Source organism: Pseudopipra pipra, chromosome 9, assembly GCF_036250125.1.
Source record: "Pseudopipra pipra isolate bDixPip1 chromosome 9, bDixPip1.hap1, whole genome shotgun sequence".
Lineage (NCBI taxonomy): Eukaryota > Metazoa > Chordata > Aves > Passeriformes > Pipridae > Pseudopipra > Pseudopipra pipra.
Window position 1 is genome coordinate 20,662,126 of NC_087557.1, and position 23,377 is coordinate 20,685,502.

Sequence of the window (23,377 nt, forward strand, 5' to 3'; positions counted from 1 at the left end):
ATAGGGAAGTCAACATTCTTTGAAGCAACAACATATGGTGACCAGGCCTGAGAGATGGAGGTTATAAATCTTCCCTTGATAGAATTACCTAAAGATGAAATTGCAGCTTCAAGGGGCTTGAACTTTTAAATCCACACTAGGAGCTTGCAAATTAACTTGTATGGTTACAAATTTTACAATGACCTTCATTTCCAATGCTTCTTTGTAAAGGCTCAGCACACTGCGAATTTTGATGGTAATACAGATGTGGTCAGCAGAAAGCATGAAAACATTTACCCAAATCACTCAAAATATGAAGAAAAATATATGAAAATTAAGAATTAGAATAAAATGCTGCATCCTGAGAACAGTTGCTGCTGTGGTATGGAAAGGGAAAAGAGATGGGAGGTACATCAGTGCTTGTGTCTTTGTGAGAATAAACTTATTTAGGGATATCAAAGGAAGAGCTCTTTAGAGTTCCAGTCAATATGAGCAGGTCAGCTCATGGTGCACATTTCATCCCCAAAGCATCAGGTTCAGCATCACTAGTGGGACTCACTGTTCAGCAGCCAGTCTTTCAGTCAGCAGAGCATGGTAGAGCTGGACTAAGATTATCAGGAGTGATTTTGAGGGATCCTGGCTTTGGGTGCTACTTCCAAGCTGTCCTAAAAAAGGCTTGAGTTTTAGAAAATGGAGAACAGCCAACCCATAAAAACCAGAGAGCTTTTAAGCATTTTGATCTTGACATTGAGTGGAAATGTCCAAAAATCATTCTGAGAAATGTGACCAGTGACTGGGAAAGCTACAGTAAAAAATCCCCTTCAAAAAACCATATACATAAGGAGAGAGGTTACCGAAAAAACCCCACAATTTTCTCCTTTACTATTAGACTGAGCAAACAAAGAGCTTTGAGAAGGACAGTAATTAAGCACAAACCATCTATTAGAGGAGAGGTAATAAACTCTATTATTTGCAAAGTCTACAACGATGCTGAATGTTTGCAGCAGCACCTCTAAGAAAGGGTTGTTTTGGAACATATGTTACAAAGATAAATGTAAGAGATGTTACTGAACTGTGATGCTAGATATGCATTTACACTTCCCTGTCTCTAAAATAAATTCATTCCGTTTCTCATTTCTTTATCCCATGTAGCTGAATTCTTTTAAAAATGTTTTTACATAATCTAACATATTGCAATTTAAAAGTCTGCGACATGGCTGGTTCAAAGGATTCAGTTTCACTGAAAAAGACATCTGAAGGGGTGTGTGATGAACACTGACATATATTAATGTATGTATAAAATATATGTATCTGTTCTGACATTATTGGATATGCTTCTGAAATATTTTTGTATATAAGAGCAAGGTAAAAACTAAAAGTAAGCAAATACACCAAAAATATATACGAACACATCGCAGAAAACTTCACAGCATTAGGTTTTTCTAATGTTGATTAAAACAGACTTGATAAAATCAGTTTTGAGATGTTCAGTTATTGCATTGTAATGAAAAACATGGCAGACTTGGAATGAAATATGTATTTGAAGGCAAAAGATTAACAGAAGAGTAAGAAATAAATATAAAGTCCTGTCACCAAAAGTTGCTACTGAAATTACATCTATCAAAACAAGTTCTTCTTACAAGCATTAGAACTATTATATACAGATATTATATACAGATATATTGCACTCTATATTTGTTGCAATGGCATTCATTTTAATGGAAAAATTCTTATGAAAGGAAACTGCTCTTCCTGCTAACCTACATAGCACTGTAGAATATTCCCATTTGGAGAAATGCCAAGCACAGCCCAGCTCGTCAGCTTATGTTGAGCTGTTTATTGATTCCAGTGGAACTGCATCAATTTAACAAGGTCAAGAAGCTGAACTCCCTATCAGAAAATATATTCAGATAAGTTTTTGTGCAAAATTTCATCTACAAGTATCTGTGCCTGATGCTATAAAGAAAAATGTATTAAATGTTCAAGGGACTATCCCAATAAATAAGTTTGTCCAACTGAATGCAGTGTGTTGTTTAATGTCCTCGTGTAGCATGAAGAGAGAAGATGCCTCATACTAGTGGGATTGCCAGGTGGGAAAACAGGCATGATCTGGGGAATTCAGACCCTTCCTCAGGTTTCTGTAAACCACTGTTGTTTATACAAATGCAGCTAAGTCATGCTTTGCCTGATCCACTGAAAATAAAAGCCTTACTGCTACTTTTGCAACTGCTAATGGATTGAAATAACATGAATAAACATGAAGTTCCATCCTCATTATTAACTCTGCATTCACTGTGGGCAAGACAAGAGCTATAGGTGTGTTATTTTTTACTGCATTAATAGTGCTATGTTGCTTCTTATGTTTAACATTCCTCAATATGAAGGAAGGAAAGTCAGACAAATATAACTGAGATGAAAGCATGACCTTCCTGCAGGATCAGAGCCTTGCTAAATTCCCTGTTTTGTCTGTAAAATTACATGGCCCAACTTCATAGACAGCAGCTTCCATGCACGTCTCTACAGTGAAAAGACAAATGAATACTCAATACACCTAAATGTGGAGTTAAACAGGGGGTGGAGAGAAGGCTATACTGGCTCTTGTCCAGTCATGTAGAAGGTACAAACTTTTCCACTTGGGTTGAAGTCTGTGTGTGGTGCCAAAAGTCAAGGTGTAAAACACATTAAAACTGAAAAAAAAAATAAGTATAATCAGGTATTTCATACCTGTATAGATGCAAAATCCCCAGAAGCACAAGCTCCAAGAATAGCAGCACCCACCAAAACAGACTCCACCTCTTTGGACAGGACAACAGGCTTCCCTGCACAGGAAAGAGTCAGGTCTGTTAGGGAGAACACAGCAGGACTGCACCAGCAGCACCATAAATAATTAAAGCAAAAAAAGAAATCAAAAAGGGCTTGAAAACCATTATTCATTACTCCATTCAGAGCTACCTTCTGCTGTAGGTTAATGTAAATCACTCTGCTCTGTGGTTCCAGGCTCCAGGAAAAATGCAGGATTTAAATACAACAATTCAGCAAATATTAATGCAGAACATAAAGGGCACAAAAACCAACCCCCCCCCAGATCTTTGACACTGGCTATTTATCTCAGAGGGCTTGGTATAAACCTGTTACCCACACCCTCCAAACCCACGTGCCCATTAAAAGTTAACCTGGAGGGGAAAACAGGGCGGTGTCTTTTTTGTTTCTTTTGCAACAAACAAACAAAAGACTGTTTGTGTTTGGTTTTAAATATATAGCCAACAAAGCCAGTCTGGTTTTGCTGGAAGACATGAAAATATGAGTAGCAAACTTTCTCAAGCTATGTATGAAATAATAAGGGAAATCTTGCCTTCCAAATTGTGCAAGATACTCAAAAACAAAATTAAAACACTGGAAAAACAAACAAACAATATATATTATGAAGTAGAATTAAAAAATATTGTTTCATCACCCAGGGGTACTATCGTGAACATACTTTCCCTTTGGTTCACACAAAGTGTCTGAGACATGTTTCACCAATGTAAAAACAGGAAGAAAAATACTAATAAATAAAAACCAGCCTGCTTTATTAATTCTCCTGAAAAATCTAAACCAAGAGCATAAGTTTAAATACTTTTCTAGTTGCACTTCTGATGCTTATCCTCACTAAGTCGAAGAAATTTAATATTCCTACAGTATCTGGCATGTGGCTAAATTTCCATTACTGAGATAATGTCATTGAGTGAATGACGATGCAAACGCAGGGGCAGAAGGAGGGATTCCTTCTGAGAATAGTCTCCATGATATTACACCCCAAAAAATGCTGCTCCTGAGAGCCAGCTGGAAGATTAGAAGGAGCTGGAATTTGGAGGAAGACCTAAAGTTATCCATGAACAACTGCTAGACAGGAAAAGGCAAATACACGTTCTGCAAAATGAGGAATAAAATTATTAATATAAGCAGCAATTACTGACACAAAGTAAATTCTCCTTGCAACAGGCATCCAGTTACATTTCCAGTTACTTTTCCCTGTCACCTGAGCATTCCTCCAGTTCAGCGGGATCACAGCTCAGGACTTGGGTCAACCTGGAACAGCAAATCTAAAGCTCAAGCTCAAAGCTCCAGGGCTGTTTGTCAGGCGTCAGTGAGCAATTTTCAGCGTGCTCGAAAATTTACTGCCCATTTCCCGCATCATCAGAATGAATAGGAATTCTTACCAGGCAAACAAAAAGATCAAGATACTTTTTAAGTGGCCTGTGGAATTATCTATTGGATGTCTGCATGGCTGAGTCATGGGCATTTGCAGCTAACAATAATATATTCAGATTTTTTTCTTTTCGGGAAAGAATGGGGGATTGATCCTGGAATGTTAGTTATTTTATCTGATAGGCTCTAATGAGTTCAACATAACCAAGAGCATTTCAGTGAGATGAACTCTGACATCCCTTGTCAGTCACTGATTTTACAAATGGGGGAGAACTCCAGACTGCAAAAAGGCCTTTTTGTACTGAATTGTACTTGGCCATTAGTTACAGTCAAAGAACTTGTGATTACATTTTAATCAGAATACCTTTTCACAGATCTTTTCTTTTACACATCACAGACCAGCAGCACAACTCCACACGTAGCTGAAATTCACCTAAAACATCTGAGTTCTATAAGGCACAGACTTGATAATATCATTTTTTCACTTTGACGACAATGTAATTAGTGAATTTTCAGGTCAATAGGCATTATGCTTTTTGCTTCTCCATTTCTGTTTTCCTCTCAGGTAAAGCACGTTTTCATCTTCCTTCCTGCATCAAGGTTATGAAGTGTAATTTGATGTCAGGGCAAGACAGATCTCCAGACAAAATGCCCCAAAATTGAGCCTTAAACTTTATTCATGACAGCTCAACTGGTCTTAATTTGAAATATACCCAAAACACACATCATTCAATGTTTCTCTGAAGTCCTTTACACTAAATTTTGTTATTTTTTCCACATTTTTTGAAGTATATTCAACTGACTCGCAGGTGTGCTAAGATGTCCAACACACACAGGCTGAAGGGGGACCAAAAATACCATGTAGGCCTGAGATTGCAGTAAAACACAGATCCAGGAGCTTCCTTCTACCCATCAGGAATTCTACAAAACCAAAGACAACACTGTGCAGGAGTAAGAGTCCAGACATTGTCCCCTAAACCATATGAGAGATACAGACATGGAAGCAATAATGGATACAATGCCCAGCAAGAGCAGGAAGTGTCACAAGTCAAATAGGATGAAGTTCATAAAGTAATATTTCATGACACGCTTTTTGGCCAAGCAGCGAAATACAGTTCTGTATAAAGAAAGTCTTTATTTTTCCAAAGACAAGGTACTTAGACACCTAAAATAAAAGCAGTTTACACTCCTTTCCCTGTACTTTCCCTAACTTACCAGTAATGTCAGCATGCATCTGCACAAAGAGAGGGTTCTTGCTCAGCCCACCACACAGAAACAGCGTGTTGATATCATGTCCTGCAGCCTGCATCATTTCCAAAATATGTCTTGTTCCTAACTTCAAAAAGGGAGAGAAAAACAAGCCAGATGAGCACAGGAGAGCAGCCACAGGAACAGAACTATACTTATGTGCAAAGACATCCCCACCGAAACTTTCTATTTACTTTGTGTAACAGCATCTGAAAATCCCTCTCAGTGAAGAGGTTTCAATTCTGAAGCCAAATAGCAAAACAGAACAAAAAAAGAACAGCAAATTAAAAAAAACCTATGTTTTCTGTCATTTCAGCAAAAAAGAAAACCTGAAGAATTCTGTATTGGCTTAACTATTTCTCTTGGCCTTTGCCCTACACAAAATAAAATGTTCCGTTTCATGCCTGAATTAATTGAAACATCTCAAATGCAGGCATATTTTAAACTTTTCATTTACAGTCTCAATTCTGAGAAACTCAAATTAGAACAACCAAAGTGAATGCTTTGCCATTTTAAAAATATAGCTTTTCTCTTTTTGTTTGCTTTGCTTGCCTCCAGCTCCTCACTGAAGACAACCTTCTCCCTATTTCCCTTTTTCAGGAGTATTTCACATTTCTTTGACAAACTATGTGACCAAAAATAACTCCCAGCTCTTTATAATACCTTGAAAGTTAAGTTTGAAGCTCAGACTTGTCAAATTCAAGGCAAAATGCTGCCCAGGCTGACTCTTTGTAGGTAGATTCCTCACAAAACACAATCTGGTCAGAGTTTTCATAAACTAATGTTTAAGTTTTCTTTATGTCATGCTGCAAGTTCATTAAGCTGTCTGCAGCTCCAATAAACTCATCTTCAAATAAAAGCCACTGAAAATGGAACAAGCAGAGTTCCATCAGATGGAGACGTCCACGATGAATGACCAGCACTATTCTGGACAGGCCTTCAAATATATTTTGATTTTTAGGGAAGCAGTTAAGAGGAACATGAGCAGCCACAACCCCAGCTGACTAAATCCATCACTTCCCTATTGACACAGAGGGCTAATTTCCAAATCCACTATTTTAATTATGGAAAAATAAACTGCTCTAAAAGGAGTCCGTCTGCTCAGAACGGGCCACAATTACATCCCTGATCCTGTTCTCAGCCATCCAACTGTTGCATTGCAGTGAATGGTTAAAAGGAGATTCTCTTTCACTACTTCTGAAATTCAAATTTATTAACAACTTCTCTCACAACATACACACGTCAAAGACCCTGAGAAAGAACATGCTGTGAAAATTATTTTGTGTTTACCTGCCTGGAAAATTGTATTCACACAGCAATTTAAATTAAAGCCAGACTTATTTCACCGTGGGTGGGGGGGAACTAATTTAATCCTGGATTGGAGAAAATGCAAATCGAGGGGCTTCAAATGCAAATTTTATATAAAAAGAAAAAAGCCTCTCCTGCTGAAAAGAAAACTAGAGATTAACATTCTGTGGGCAGGCCTACACTTTGTACAAGATTTTTACTTGGGTTGAAAGTTTATCTTGCACCCATTGAAGGCAGCTAATGGTGCAGGATTACTACAACTGTTTCCTTCAATAAAAGTGAAGCTAAAATTGGGAGTGAAGGAGCATGGGAGGAAAATCAAATTTCCTAGGTGTCACATTGGCAATTAGTAAATATATCAAGTCAAAACCAATGTTCTCTATCTACTTTTTAGTTACTGTTTCAACAACACTTCAGGAAAAATGAATTTCCTTGAACTTACAGTGAAAAGAAAACTACGGGATGGCCTTTTTACATTAAATCAGCCCAATCAGGTATCAAAAAGATACGCAGCTGCTGAATTTAGTGTTCAACACAGTATTTGTGTTTTACAATAAAATCTGAGCTGTATCATACAGTGAGATAATAGGTGACTTTCCCAGGATTTCCAGCAGAGAAGGTTTCCACTTCGTTAGCAGCATATAATCAGGGAGCACCTGTTCCAGACTGGGAAGTTCCTTTCAGGGGCAGTGTCAGTCCCTGGCATTGTTCAACCTCTCCTAGGCATTCTTATTTCAATGGTGGGATTATGCTGAAGCATCAGGTATAACCATGCCACTTTCATCTTAAAAAGTCTCATAACTCACAACAATGAATTCCAGGCTGGGGTTAAGTTCCCCTTATTTGCTGACTAGGGAGGGTTAACACATAAAATGGACAATTCCCAGCAAATTCACAGCAGCTACCCACCCTCTCCATCCCAGATGGCTGACCCAGCCTAGCAAAGTTGTTGTTTAACCAGGAGAGGAGTTTGGAAGTTTTCCAACCAAACAGAGTTTTGTCAGGAAAACTCCCCAATTCATCAAACTGTTAATGTTTTGCAAAAAATGCCTCAAGTTCAGCAAACTTTAAAAAAATAAAAAAATCACAGAAAGGATGTCAAAGGAATGTGGATTTTGGTCACCAAAAGGCCTCATGGAAAATACCCTCTGCCAGGTTTTCCAAACAACTTCTGTGACCCAGGTTTTCGCTTCAGAACAGAACTTCTTGTGAACTGGAAATCCTGGGTTCGACAGAAAATCAGGGCAGAAAGAAAAGTATTCCAATAAAATTCCCCATTTGAGTGCTGGCAAAGACCAGGGACATTTCAGAGCCTCCTTGCCTGCTCCATACATCCACCCACCCAGGAGTGCCACGGGAACCAGCTGCTCTCCTTGGAGCAGGGACAAGAGGGGGAAGATCTGCTCTGTTGGATCTGGAAGCTGTGAACTTAATCTCAGACCCTCCTGCTCACTGTGGCACAGAGCTCTGCCTCATCCACCAGACAAGCAGGGGAAATCCATGGATTTAGGAACAATCTGAAGCTAAGGCTTTTAGGGGAGCTCAGAGTCCTTTGTACAATTGCCAAAGCTTTTTTCCCCCCTCTCAGCTTCCCTCTAGACAGCCCATGGTGTAACACTGCTCCATGGACTATCAGCTCCTTCCTCACATCTGCACCAGAGGAAAAAGCTCCATTTACAGAATTGCCTCAAGGAAAAGACGTTATAGGGGAACATTTTCTGTCTGTCGATTCTCCCACAGTTGGGAATAGTCACCAACACAGATAAACAACATCTTGTTCCTTTAAGAAGTCCATTAAGTGAATTCATGTATTATTAGAAATCTGGTTAGCAGAAGGTAATGATCACTCTTCACAGCACATGAGACAACTCATTTCTTCTTTTATGCACTTAAAATGCCTTACAGCAATGGCTTGGATCGTGGCCAGGTAGATAAGGGCAAGTTCATCCAGACCCCGGGACAATGTCAGTCCAACAACCTGTGCAAAGATCAAAAAGAAAATGTACAAATCCAGCCAACATAAAACTCTATTATTTTCTATGGCTTCTTGTTGTAACAAGTTTTAAACATTAATTCTAAGCCTTACTTCTGTGAGCTGTACACATAATGCTATGTTAAACATGTTATTCCTGATCTGGAGAAGAACCACATAAATTATTCTTGCCCTTGCAAAGAAATAAAGAACAAACAGCATATTGTACGGGATTAGAGATAGATTAACCCTGACAGTTTTATGTTATGACTCAGATATTGCTCGTGAATGTATTTAATGTAATAATATGAAAATGCTATTACATAAAAATAACTTTTTAAAAGCATTTCTCCCCCTCCCATCCGAGCACCCTAACACTGAAACACAATTAATAATTAAATACTATATCTTAGCCTCCTTTACTCTGACATAAATCAATACTGCACTGTAGTTACTCTGGATTAATATCAGCATAGGCAAGACCTGAATGCAGCCATAATTATGACAGAAAAAACAGGCTGCTATCAACAGCATTTGCATAGGGGCATCATACCAAGGAAATCGTAATTCTGCTGCAGCATATAATTCTCTCATAAAATAAAGCAGGTATTATTAGGACCCAAAAATATATAGGCCTTTTTTATTCTTTTAATGTTTCCCTCATTTGTGATTTAAATGCTGCAGTGCTTATACCCTTTCCTACCTCAACCTCAAATACTGCAGATTATAGTGCTGGTGAGTAGCTTGAGATGCTCATTTCAAGGACAATATGTCATTTTGAAAGACGTTTTTGCATTAATCATCAGGTATTTTGACATCACCAAATTATACCCTTATGACATTCTTCTGTTATAGTTCTGCACAGCCTTGTGACCCATCTGATCTACCACCATAAGCTCAGTAAAAAGACACATCAAAACACTTAAAGATGGGCTGAAAAGCTGTTTAAGCAATCTATCATCAGAATACTTCATGCCTTTTCCAGATAGGTTTACCCAAATCCGTGTCGAAATTCATTGCAAGAAATATTCAAAATCTGGTAGACAAGTCAGTTAACAACAGCAAGCGCTGTGAAATGTGATTCCTAGGGAAGATCCTGGGACACACACAGCACTCCTCATATTTTTAGAAAATAAATGTGGCTGTAGTGATATCTTAACAACAGTGATCTCTGGTTTTCTACTGAAACATCAGCACACTTCGAAATGCAGCAAGAAACCCAAATCCTATGTGACAGTGTAAACAGCTAAGGAGGAGTACACTCAAAATTGAAGAAAAGCTCCTTTTTTTTTTTTTTTTTTTTTTTTTTTTACCCTGTGTTGACCTTTTTGCAAAGACAGGCTGTTTCTTACCATGCCCTTTAGTGTCAGATCTGTTAAGGGAGATCTGTTACCATGGAAATCTGGCCAAACATGTAAATCAACAGTGAGGAAACCCACAGGCAAAGATTTCTTAATCAGATCCAGGTGACTGTTCAAGTATGTATATATGCTGTGAGCACTAGGAGAAAAACAAGTTGGAAACAGAGAGGGGAGGTTATTCATCAAACATAAAACATTTGTACTACCATCAAATGCACAAAACCCATCAAAGAACAGCAAAATCCCCCTGCTTGCCAAGCCCATGGCACTGAGGGGATGTCTATCAGCACGTGTGCTCAACAGGCCACCTGAATTCCTTAATTTCACGGGATGAGGGGAGATAATATGACCTTGAGTTTGTACATTGACTCCTCCAGGTCCCTGGAGGAGCCAGAGCTGTTTGATATTTGGGGCTGCTGATGCTTGTCTCCCACAGAATGGTGCTGACACTGTGTGAGGAAAGCTGGAGAAAAGCAAGCGGAGAGGGAGGAGTGAGGAGGATTCCAGACAGAAGTGAAAATCAAATTCCTTTGCAAATGTTTAAAAATTTCTCTGATTAATCAATAGCATGTAGAGCTTTCCTTTTTCAAACCATAATTATTTCAGTGTGTGTTATGATTAAAATGCAGCACCAAGGGTGGAGGAGAGAAAGTGAGTGGCTGCTATTTTAGGGAGGAGCCCACCATGGGCCTAAATATGATTGTATCTAAGTTCAGATGCTACACCCAACTCCACGATATCCAACAGACTTTTTCCTGGACCTAGGACTAATGGTGAATTCTTCAGTGCCCTGGCTTGCAGTGACTCTGGTGACATTCTGTTTAAAAAATGTTGCAATTATGCTGGGAATATTTTTTTCAAACACTCACCCTATCACAAACAAATCCATATATATTTTTCAACTCCTTGGAAATCTCCAAGTGGGGCATTTAATTCTAGACATATGGGTCAATAACAGCATCTAACCCTAATTACAATTGATTAGTCATTGTCTCATCCACTGCAGACCCAAACAGTGATATTCATTTAGCCTCTACATGTATATTCAATCATGCACTAATGAGATCCCTGAGGGAATTTGGCATATGCTTTACTAGTTTGACTTCTGACCCACTAGCAGCTGTATATTTATACTTTGCATTCAACCATTCAGCTGCATGTTTTTTCAATTATACCTTACCATGTGTATGCTATCAGAGGATATCATTCAAAATGAACTACACTTGGAAGACATTAAAATAACTAATTTACATCATTATTCACGTCCTTTAAAATGTACTTTATGTGTCTTCCTGGGCCTAAATTATGATAATTTTGAGGTCACAATCATTTTTTTTCCCCCTTGTTGTGAAAGTGGCCCTGTTTTCTCCATCCCTAAAGACTGCACTATAAGCAGTACATGCTAAGGATAAAGTAATTTTATTTCCAGTCTAAATCAGGGCTTGACTGTTGGGAAGGGGGACAATAATGGAAAGCTTCACTCAAGAAGACCCACCAGATATCTCAGCTTCTATCTCTTCTCCATCGTGCTTGACTGCTCTCACAAAATTAGTCATTTGTGCAGCTCTGTCAGAACACAAGGACTGAACAAAAAAGAGGCTGAAATTGAGCCAAATATGCTTAAAACCCACATAAACTTGGAATTACATTTTTTCCCCACACCTTTTTAAATGTATTTTTTTTCTATATATAGATAAGGGTTCAAGGGACTACAATTGGACTGGCAAAATCCTTCAAACACTTGCCAGTTCCTGTTTCTCCCACCTTTGGGTTATACATAATATTATACCATCAACTCACAGACCTTTCTCTATTCAGTTCTATGACAAGGTATCAGTGGCAGCTGCATCTCACCTGCAGAGCTGAGCATGAGCTATTGCTATGAAAAAAGAACTGTGTTGAAAGTAGAGAATAAGAAATCGATGCAAGTTTGCCCAGGTTTATGTTCATAGTTGGGACATAACTTCAGAAAGCATCAATCAAGAAGCTGGTATTTAATCTGTTCAAGAATCCTAGAAGATGCCAACAGGTATCTTTCAGGGGAAAAAAAATTTTAAATTACAGATTTCTATATCAAAAAAAAAAGGACTCTTAAACCATATAGAGGTACAGAAAACTGCCAAATATGGTTATTACATTCTACTTGAAAGATCCCAGAATTGCTGATGGGTCCTGTATGTGTAACTTCATAGTTTTATTTTGAGGAGACATCTCTTTAGATGGGGAAGTGACATCGAGACGAATAGGAAAGGGAATTCTGTCTGAAAACACAGCACTTCACAAAGTGCCAGAGGGCACATCAACTTTACTGTCAGATATTTTTCTCCTCCAAAAGATTAGAAATGGTCATTCTAGGCAACAGAATTATTTAAACTTTAGACCATAAATGATCATATTATTTGTTTTGATTTCCCACTCTAGCCTACTTGTACAGGATTTAACACATCAGTGATGGTTAAATGTCAGACCTACACAATATGCAGGTTGAAGAGCAAAAGTAATGCATCACAGCAATTTCTGCAACTCAGTGAATTGCCTGGAAAAAAACAAGTTTTGTTGTTTGCAGAGTACCAACCATTTGACCAAATGTTAAATTTACAGCTGTCCAGAAAATCCTCATGTAATTCAACCCTGTCCACTTCCAGTAAAAGAAGGGAATAAAGGACATAGGAATAGCACTGGGAGGGTTGCACAAGCCTGGTCCTCAGCAGCAGTGGTCAGCAGGAGCTGGTTGTCTGAGCTCTCACGCCCTTACAAGTTACCAAAATTACTAAACTGGTGATAAATGCAGCTGGAAAACTGCTCTGGTGTGGGCAAAGGAATAGGAGGAGTTTGCACAAAGAAGCCTCTGGGATAGCTGCTCAGCAGGCACTTGCCATTCCAAACCTGCTTACAGGCAGCATGAGAAGAAAGGGAGGACAGGTTTAGGGATGCAGGAGTAGGTGAGAGGCAGCAGAAAGCAACAGGCAGGGATTTGTGACCTCAGATGTTCTTGTTTTAATGATCCAGACATGCATGTGCTTAACTCTTCCCAGCACTACATCTACCATGGCAAGTAAAGGTAATATGAAATTGCACACCCAAACATGGAATTCTCATTTTGTTTTCCTTCTGTGGCCGTTTGCAATTGACTGAACAGATGCAAATTCCTACACCCACACAGAGAACATCCTAAACATAATAAAGCAGATTGTCTGAACTATTCTGCTGAAATTTCCAGGCAGATAATTTATCATCATCATCAATAATCCTCCAAAACAAGACACTATGTTCGAAAGGAGCCTGCCAGAAGGATGGAGAGAGACTATTTGCAAGGGCCTGGAGTGACAGGGCAAGGGGCAATGGCTTCACAGTGACAGAGAGTAGGTTTAGATGGGATATTGGGAGGAAAGGAAATTCTTCCCTGTGAGGGTGGTGAGGCCCTGGCACAGATTGCCCAGAGAAGCTGTGGCTGCCCCATCCCTGGAAATGTTCAAGGCCAGGTTGGACAGGACTTGGAGCAACCTGGGATGGTGGAAGATGTTCCTTCTTTAAGTTTAACAGATATTTCAGCAGGAAGGGGAGAAAGCGGATGAGAGAATTAGTAAGTGAATTGTTTACTAAATTTATAGCTATGTAAACATTTCATTAGTAGAGTAATATCTGGAAAGCATGACAAGAATACCAATACCATTGAGCAAATTAACTTAATAAAATATTATTACTCTTTTAATAAAATATTACAGCTCTTATTATCAATACTGTTCTCCAGAGTTTTACTAATTGCACGAGACTCAAATCCAAAGTTATGACATCATACCCTTGGATAACATGGAGTTCTATTCCCAATATTCCATATTTAGTGTCTTGCTCACACCACACTGCAAGTTTTTGCACTATAGCATTATTGTGCTCAGTCAGTTCAGTATCAGACCTAGCAGAGACAAGGAGGCTACTCTATAGCCATTTTTCCAACAACAAAAATTGGTTTATCCTGGCATTACAGACTAAACTGTTTGTCCTATGCTTGAGCTTCATATAGGGGCACTGGAAAAATGGCCTGGAAGCCAAAATTCTGAAAAAGCCCCAGATCAATCTTTATTCCAAATATACACAGATGCATTTATTTCCTGATTTCCTTTTTCACAGAACAACAAAGAGAATTCTAGGAAGCGTGAATCTGTTTCATATTGAATGAAGTCCAATACATTTCTGGGAATCTTGGACAAGTTCTTAAAAAACAAGTAAGACAGTGGGCCCTGCAAGGGATGGAAGGGTCATCCAGAAAAACCAGGTAGCTTTATCCCCCCAGGAGGACTGAAAATAACTATGTGACTGCGCACGTTTAATATATGTATCAGGACTGACCCTTGTCTTTTAGACCAGAGGGATAAACTGAAGAGAAAATGCCAATTTTGCTGGTTTTTTCTTTAATCTAAGGATGAAAAAGACATTAAAAGAGAATCAAATTGTCATCCAGTGTGCCCAACTGTTCAGCTAAGACCTCTCTGGAAGTGATGGGAACCATCTTAAAAGGAATCCAAGCCAAAACTGCTTGACAAAGTCCAGACCAGTCTGGACCATCTTCATCCACTTCTAAAGCTGACCACACTAAAATTCCACACTGCACACAGTCTGCTGCTCAAGGAATCCTGGAGTTACCTCCAAGTCACTCCTCCATCTTGAGTTTTGTCTGAAAATTCATCCAGGGTTTCTCTGTTCTATTTGTGCTGCCGTGCAGGAGTTTTCCATACGGTGGCTATACCTTCCTTTAGATGATTGTTTCAAAAATACTGAATAACATATCCTAATTAAGCTATATCTCATCCTTGGAGCTTAGTTGTGTCACCTACAAATTAAGACACATTGCTAGCCCAAAGCATAGAGGCAGGTCTGCTGAACAGGGATGATGCTGTAGAATCAAGAAATACCCTTGGACAGAAAAGCTGAAAAGCAGTAAGTTAATATCACTACTTAGATATACCAAAGGTATCTGAGGGGAGTTTAAAGCTTTCATCTTTGAGCAATCACCTGGCAAGCCTTTGTAAGTACTTCCAACCCTCTATCAGACTGTTAATTGCCCTGTTTCAGAGTAAGGACACTGCTGGGAATACACTGTGTCATCAGTTTGTGAGGCAGGTGTGTGACAAAGGAATAAGGACAGTGACCTGGCTGCAGCTTTTGACTGTAATTCCGGGAAGGCGACATGGCCTCGGACCACATGATCGATCTGAAAAAGAGAAAAGCAACATTTTTAGGATGATTACATCTTACAACTTCAGTCCTGGAAAAGGGCAAGGCAGTGTTATAACTTTAAAAAGACAAGAGAGCTTCCAAATTATTCATGAAGTGTTAAGTCCTAGTGAAGCCAATGGCAGAACTACCACTGACATTATTCAGGATTTGGTTTATGAACAGTAAGGAAAAACATCCAACCTTGCACCAAAAACTGGCAAAATGCTAAGTATGCAGCTCCTCAGACAGGAGAGCAAGGTGACAGGATGACATTTTTCCTGTCTCCAACAGCACCCGAGAGCATGTCCTCTGGTCTCTCCCATTCTCTTGCATGCTTATCCTCATTGGAATTCTACCAGGAACATCTCCTTGGCCCAAATCCCTACATCTTTCTGTATCACTCCGTTGAAATAAAACACAAGGTGTGTTGTCATCCTGATAGATGCTTCATACATTCATTGCAGGAAACAAAATGTATACCCTGAGAAGCAATTACTGCTATAAAGGAAGATCAATATACGCTCTGTCTTATACTGAATTTATAAATCAACTTGTCCTTTCAGTCCAGAGTGGTTACCATTACTCACAAAACAAAGTATCAGGTAGAATAATATGGGCTTTTTTAAGACAATAATTCAGCAGGTTTTGTGGCCTCTTGGTAATATCCCATCAGAGGTGACAGTAAAAGCTAAGGAGGCAAAACTAGAGCTACTCAAGAGCACTGAGTATTTTTGGCAATACCTATGGGCAGAAAATCACATCAGTATTTAATTTTTAACAGCATGAGTCTAGTCCTGAACGAGTGCGGGAAAACATATAATGAAGCAAACACATCTGAACACAGCAACGAAAATAATGCCTGTTCTTCCTGAGATTGGCATCAGACAGAACTCAAACGTGCATCTGCATTAGAAACAAAGCTCAGGCCTGAATTCTGCAATCTTGCATAATCCCCTCAGAACACAGGGGCAGCTCATAAATTCAGAAATAAATTTATAAATAAACATCACATGAAAACACTTTTACAGAAAACTGTTGCAGGAGTTATGAAGTTAGATATTTAAATGCCCTTAATTCAAGACATGGCCACATGAGGGATGCACATAAAAACCATTTTCTGCTATTTTTTATTTCACAGTTTCTAATTATGTCATGTCATCCTTTCTCTCTGTTGTGCTATATCTTTCTTCTCATAAATTTTGAAAATCCAGTGCAAAACCCCATCTAACATACAAAAAAATCAAGCTTTTTCAGAACGAGAGGACTTAATCCTTCATTTGGACTCTACAGTTTTCAAAACCCAACAGATTTCTTTAGCAGCTGTATAAAAAAAAAAATTAATTAGAGCTTTTTAAAGGGAAGTGTATCAGCTCTACGTTTAAGAAGTTAAACAGACTGTTCACATTTTATGAAAGTAATTAACATTGGGGCGTTGATCAAGCAATGAAAAGAACCCGAAACATGCCCTTTTTGTTTGTTTGTTTTCAGAAGGTGTGAGAAAGCAAGATCTTAAAAACCTTCAGCTTGAAAATGACAGAGATAATGAACGCCCTGTACCCTCCGCACAGAGCACATGCACTGTTACCTCCCATGGCTTTTGCTATGAGTCCTAAAAAGACCATACACTTTTTCCAGCAATTTCTTTAATGATTCAGGAACATCTTGTTCTCTGGTACTAGAACAGAAAGGATTTTTTAAATCGTCTTTTTGAAACGCCCTAACTGTCATAGTACATTTAAAGTGTGGAACTATCCTGAGCCAGCTGAGAAAAACCACTGACTTGCTGTATCCTCTCTAGAGCTTAGATAAGAGTATTTACCTGCTTTGGATTAAACAGATAGAGACTTCCCTCTCAAACATGTTCTTGCAAAGAAACACACAAGATTTGCCACTTTCCTTTTAAAATGAGGGTGTATTGAGCATATATTATTTTAGATATTAAATGTATTTTATATATATATAATTTAGTTTTATTTCTGGTTGTAGCAGTTACCTATAAAATAGGACACTTTTTGGTCCTAGCCCAATCTTGACCCAAAAAATTTAAAGCACACAATTAAAAGAATTAAAATACACATCCCATGTGCTGCAAGAGCATTTTTTAGCCAGAAGGCTAAGGATGATCTGGTGGTGGGATGGGAAGCAAGGCTGCAGGAGAAAGAGGGGTGACTCTCCCACTGAAGCCGTGACACAGAGAGGAATGTCAGGTTAAGGTGGCCAAGGAGAGAGCACAGGAGGGAACACCATTGACAGCTCAGTGCTTGGGGTGTGTCTGGATGATTTGTGCTTCTCATTCAGTGACTGTTCCATGTGCAATGTGTAAGTGCAGGGATTCCCCAGTCTATTTTCTGGACATGTTCTCCCATCTCTAGGCTTTTAAAAAGGTGGGTGGTGCTGGGTCTGAGTCAGAGCAACTACACCTGCAACTGGTGACAGACCAAACTCCACCTGCACATGGTGGGTTTACAGGGGACACCCCCAGGCCTCACCTGCCTCCTGCAGCTTCTCACAAGGCCTTTGCAGCTCAGTCCTAAGAGCAGTCAGACTGGCCAAGGAGACACACAGGGAGCTCTGGAAGCTTCATGGTTGAGCAATCACGAAGATCTTGGTGGCACTTTTGGACTCAAGCCTAAATACTGTTGTGTATATCTAGCCTTTCTTTAAATTTGACATCAATGTTTTAGTTCTGACTTCCTGTAAAAAAATTCACTTTTTAGGTAATCCAGCCTGGCAAATTAAATTAACCTAATACTGTTAGACTCTTTGTATTTGAGCAAAGACCTGAGGTGACAGGATAACATGTTACTATATTACTATCTGTCCATAAAGTACATCTTTCACTTATGCCCATCGATGAGCACAATTGATCTATGCAACATAATATGTGCAATTTTCTTTATCTCAGCCTCCTGCTGAAGTAAAGAATGTAGCCTATTTCCCTGTAAGATAATAACAATAATCACCACCACCATAAAAGGAAGACATGCCCTGTATAAAATCCCTTATCCATATGCAAATGAACAGTTTGTAAGAGACATAATAATCAACTAATTGTTCACTGCTTTCAGCAGCCTGTATCTCCCATGATCTTATAGAGGTGCTTCAGCAGAGCTCTGCCTGAACTGACAGTGAAGTTATTCCAAATGACAGCAATTATGCCAGACCTCTCATCTTGGAGTCTGCCTGTGTCTCCAAACACTTACCAGCTTTCCTGTAGCACTTTGACCTCCCTCATTCAACCACAATCCAGGTACCATTGCAGAGAAATATGGTCCCCAAACACCAGGAACAAAAATGGGTTTTTCACTGACCTGTAAAAGCAAAAGAAAGCTCTGGTGAATCAAACAACCTGTCAAAGTAGGGACTTCACAACTAATGCTTAGCAGCTATTGGAGTCCAAGACTGAAACAATTCCTGCTTTTCCACAGGAGTTACCAACAGGAGTGGAGATCCACAGGTATAGATTTACTCCAAGGATAATGCGGAGATCTTCCAATTGCATCATTTTTAGCTCACATGACACAGTTGCAGCTACTTATCACACAAGTGCCCCCACTCTGACAGAACAGCTGGGCCTGGCTGAGCAGAAAGGAAGAAGTTTCAGGAATGGGAGCTGTATTTTACAGGAAGAGGGAAATTGCCTCATTTCTCTATAAAAACGCCTTATTTAGAATGAACAGTTGGATACAACACTGTTGACTGTCCTCAGCAAATACAGCCAATGTACTTGGTGATGGGTGTTTGCAGAGTTAGGAATCGGGAGGGAATCCTGCTGACAGAGGACAGTGACGTCCCCCAAGATCTGCCACCAACTCCCAAAGCTGGCAAGGGAACCCCAGGCTCCAGTGTTCCCACACAGCTGCCAGGATTGTTGGTGCCTTGTGTGGAAGCTGCAGACCTGGGCTGGGCAAAGGGGGATGTGCTTGGTATGGCCAACAAGAAACATGTGCCTGGGTAAACATCAGACTCTGCCCCTTACTTAAGCTCAGCTTTACATAAACCACTCCTTCCTTCACACCTGTGAAGGCAGATCAAGGCAGCTATCTGAGCACTATCCTACAGAAACAACAGGCCCCTATTCACACCAATACACCCCTCTGTGTACAGTGACAGCTGCCCCACACAGTATTTTAGTGGTTAGACCACTCAGGATGTGGGAAACACTGGTTCATTTCCTTTCTCTGCTTCAGAAGATGCAAATTACCAGTTTATAAGGGTGGAGGGCATTTTCCTTCCTCCTATAAAGCTGTGCCACTTTCAGAAGACCTGACAGACTTTCTAGGCTTTCATTCTGGGTCAGCAGAAGGCCTAGGAGGTCCTAGTACTTACTCCAAAGACTAGTTGTGTATTCCTGACTGTTTGAACAATGAATTCTTGCAGCAGGGGCTGGAGGAGACAGGTCACCATCCCCTGCCAGGCTACCCTCTTCTCTTGGAAGCAGGTTTCATGTTTTCTCTTCCAGGACCACATTTATACACTCGAGAGAACAGCAGTGCAGTCCTACACCACCACATGATGCATGATGCACTTGCCATCATTCCACCTTAATGGGATGGCTAAATCTGCAACTGTTGTTTTCTAGAAGGTGCTTTGCTCCCAGAGAAGGAAACAAGAGAATTAATTCCGTAACAAAACAAGTCTGTATGTTTTCAATGCTGCAACAGCAAAAAAAGAGTGGTCTCAGTCAATGGAACAATAGGTTTTTTTGTATTTAGACCTTGTTCTTCATTAGCAAAATTCTAGACCCATTGAAGGATGCTTAAGGTTTGCTATTGATTCAATAAGGCCTGGACTTCATGTCAAAACAGTTTTGAGGCCTGTTCCTGTTAAACATGATGCACATTCTCCGTATATTTAAACAGGCCAAACTTTAAAGACAGTTTTTACAAGCAACAGGGGAATATGCTCCAAGATGCAGTTTACTGGCATTTGTGCATCACACATGTTTAGTAAATACAGCAGCAGGGAGGTTTCTGCACAAACAATAGTCTGCTCCAGCCATAAACTCACAGTACAGCTGATTCTTGTCATGAAGTTAAGTAGGAAAACAAAAAACCCAAAAATTTGTTTCTCAAAATAAATCAGCACCGTGTCAAGAAATCATGATTTCTCTCAGGAAAGCATCTAACAAATACAGGAATCTTGCTCAGTTCTCCCTTATCAGCTCTAAAGCCCTGACTTACTTTCCCTAAAGATGTACGTGCACACGTGTCTGTGTGTCTGTGCAAGATTTTGGCTGACTAAACCCATTAAAGAGCAAGAATAGCTGCACTGAATTTACAAAGGCATTTATGACTCGAAGTGGACGAAGCTACGTCAAAAACACTGCGGAGACATTTGGTTTTGTTTTGTTTTCTCTTAAAACTACAAATTAATGCAGCTTTGAGTTTTCATCACCTCAACGGGACAAGGCTTCTTTTACAATTTCAATATGAAAATGAAGTGCAAGAAAAAGCAAATCCTAAACTAAGCTGATTTTTAGACCTATTCCACATCACTGACCTTACTGAGAACACACCATGTCAGCATCTGCTCCAAACTGGTGATGGAAGTGTGGGGAGAACCCAAACATCCTGTCTCCTTCCCATCCTATAGCTGTGGACACAGCATGTGTCTCTACAGGTGACAAGAAACATTTAGGGTAAAAGGGGCTTGGGATTTTGAAGTCTTAGCTCAGAAATTTTTTGATGCAGCAAACCTTGCAGTGTTCTGTAGCTCATTGAAGGAAAAATCTAGTTACACCAAATGGATCGAGCTTAAAATCCAACTGCTGTGTAGTCTGAAAAAACAAATAGCCAAAGGGCACTGAAAGCATAAAGATGCTTTGTGAAGTCAGGAGAAAGTCTAAACATCAAGAAGGACAATATATTTTATAAAATAAAAACAAAAATCACACCTTTTTTCTATCATTGGTCCTCAATTTACCAAGTTGTCCTCTACATCTGATAACACCAAAAGGTTTAGATTCATTATAAGACCAAATTCTCTCTGCAGCCAGTACTTCTGCCCTAGTACTTTGGGCACCCACAGGAATTTGCCAGGACAGGATATTTCCATGCTGGCTCCTCTCAAATTACAGTGAGACCTTCCTATCAGCTTACTACTAAGTACCGTCTGTTCACATTCCAGCAAACTTTCAACACATGAACAGAGCAAACAAGGGAACTGGGAATTGCCACACTGATGGATAGAGACAGTGGGGTACTTAGTTATCAGTTTTGTTGCTGTGGGAACTTTTAACTGGAATAAAAGAACCTTGGCTATCATGCATTATTTGATGATAGGGCACCATCAGATCTCCTATCTCCTCTCAGTTAAGGGGTTTAATTCACATTTTTCAGACTCTGGGTTTTGATGCATGTGGAAAGCGAAAATTGGGAATAACATTCTCCTCAAAACAGACACACAGTCTTTGAGAAGTAACATCCTTCCATAGCTCTATGCATAAAAAATAGCAAATGGTTTCCATTTCCCTTTCTTGAAATATTTGGATGGTCTTTCAAGCCATGCAGCAGCTGGCATTTGTATTTTCATAATAAAAGGTCCATGTTCTGTTTGAGTATACATCCCACCCAATCCCACCAAAACACATGACTAGGCATAAGTGTAAGGTCAGAGAAAAAGTACAAAGTTTGCCACAGAACCCAGAAGAAAAGCACAATTTGCCAGATTCAGGGCTATTTTTGTTACACTAATACCATGTCTCTTTTACAGCTTTCAATTGCCTTCAGACATTCTCATGATGATATAGGAGGATCAATGCCATTTTTTTTTCCCTTTAATGAGCTTAAGAAAATCCTTAATCTTTTTAGTAGAAAAACAACATGTGTTTTAGATTTATGGGGAATTGATTTTTATTTTGAAAGCAAATAAGAGATGTCATCCTTCTATGGAAGTTAACATACAAATTCAAAAGGAGCCTCAGATTTTCTGCCTTCCATTTAACCGAAATTCCTTCTGTGACACACTCCTATTGCAAGACATGTTAATGTTTATTATCTTTTACATAGAGCGAAACTGAACACAGAGAGGATTTCCTCTGCTAGACCTGAGAATGATCTCTGCCCGACAATGAAGCAGGAATTAGAAGACTGGAGATGAGAAGCTGAACTTATTCACACTTTGAGTCATAAGCTGCATCTATAAATATTTCAGTTGAACATGTTCACACCGAGACTGTTGCTCCTACATGTGATGATGCCAACTTACCCAAGGATTACACTCAGCCATGCTATTCCACCTCACAGTTACTCTGTCTGTCGATGGGAAAGAATCCCTTTTGTGCAAGAAAATGTCACCTTTCCATGTCTCCCCAACACGCACATTCCTACTTGCTCAGTCCCATCATTTCAGATGAAATGAGCATTAAGCATTTCCAAGATTCCTGCTCATTTGAAGGGAAAAAGAGTTGAACACCTTCTGAAAGGGAGAAGAAGGGAAATAAAGTTCTGTCTGGGAGGGTTTAACCTCAGCATGTGCTTTATAAAAGATCATACTAATATGTAAGATATGTAAACATTATAGAGCAATCAGAAACAAATGAAATGATGAATTCAGTTTAACAATATTCAGCTGTGGTGCAAGTGCCAGAAGGCACTTTTTGTTATGAATAGATCATTTGGATGGGTTACAGACCAGATTTGAACCCTGGCGTGTGCTAGGAAAATCAGTGTCAAACTACCTCAGATCAGAAGGTATCAGCAGTACATCTGGCAGCCCACAGAAATAAAAAATGTCTTTAAAATACATAAAGCTGTATAGAACTAAGCTAAAGTATGAGAGGACCTGCTTAAATGACGCTAATATGAGATCTGTAATGTATTTCATTTATTAGTCCTTACCACTTGCCTCTCCCCTTAGAAAAAAAAGAGGCAAAAAAATTCACTTCTATTATTAAAGACATAGAAAAAAAGCAGGATAGGCTAACTCAGAGCTCATGGAAGTGAATCAGGAGAGCCAGTGCCTTCCATCCAAAGTAAGTTCAGCTTTCAGGACTATCATTTGGTTCAAGGACAGAACAGAACACAGACCTTCACAGAGGAGCATCTCCCAGGCATCCAGCCATCCCATAAAATGAGCAAGTGGCAGTGGGAGATTCATTTTACTT

The 23,377-nt window shown here is 39.4% G+C and overlaps 1 protein-coding gene across 9 annotated transcripts in view; it reads right to left on the reverse strand.

The window, feature by feature from the left end:
- The window catches only part of FGGY (FGGY carbohydrate kinase domain containing), a 134,531-nt gene that overhangs the window by 27,071 nt on the left and 84,083 nt on the right, over positions 1–23,377 (reverse strand). For 8 of the 9 annotated variants that reach the window (XM_064665081.1, XM_064665085.1, XM_064665079.1 and 5 more), the window contains 6 exons: positions 18,474–18,581; positions 15,204–15,265; positions 10,048–10,195; positions 8,627–8,701; positions 5,383–5,503; positions 2,704–2,798 (listed from right to left, as the gene is read on the reverse strand). In XM_064665081.1, the coding sequence (XP_064521151.1) occupies positions 2,704–2,798; positions 5,383–5,503; positions 8,627–8,701; positions 10,048–10,195; positions 15,204–15,265; positions 18,474–18,581 (609 nt within the window). Of the gene's footprint in view, positions 1–2,703; positions 2,799–5,382; positions 5,504–8,626; positions 8,702–10,047; positions 10,196–15,203; positions 15,266–18,473; positions 18,582–23,377 lie in introns of those variants that run through there. The other variant, XR_010432795.1, reaches the window with a different exon arrangement.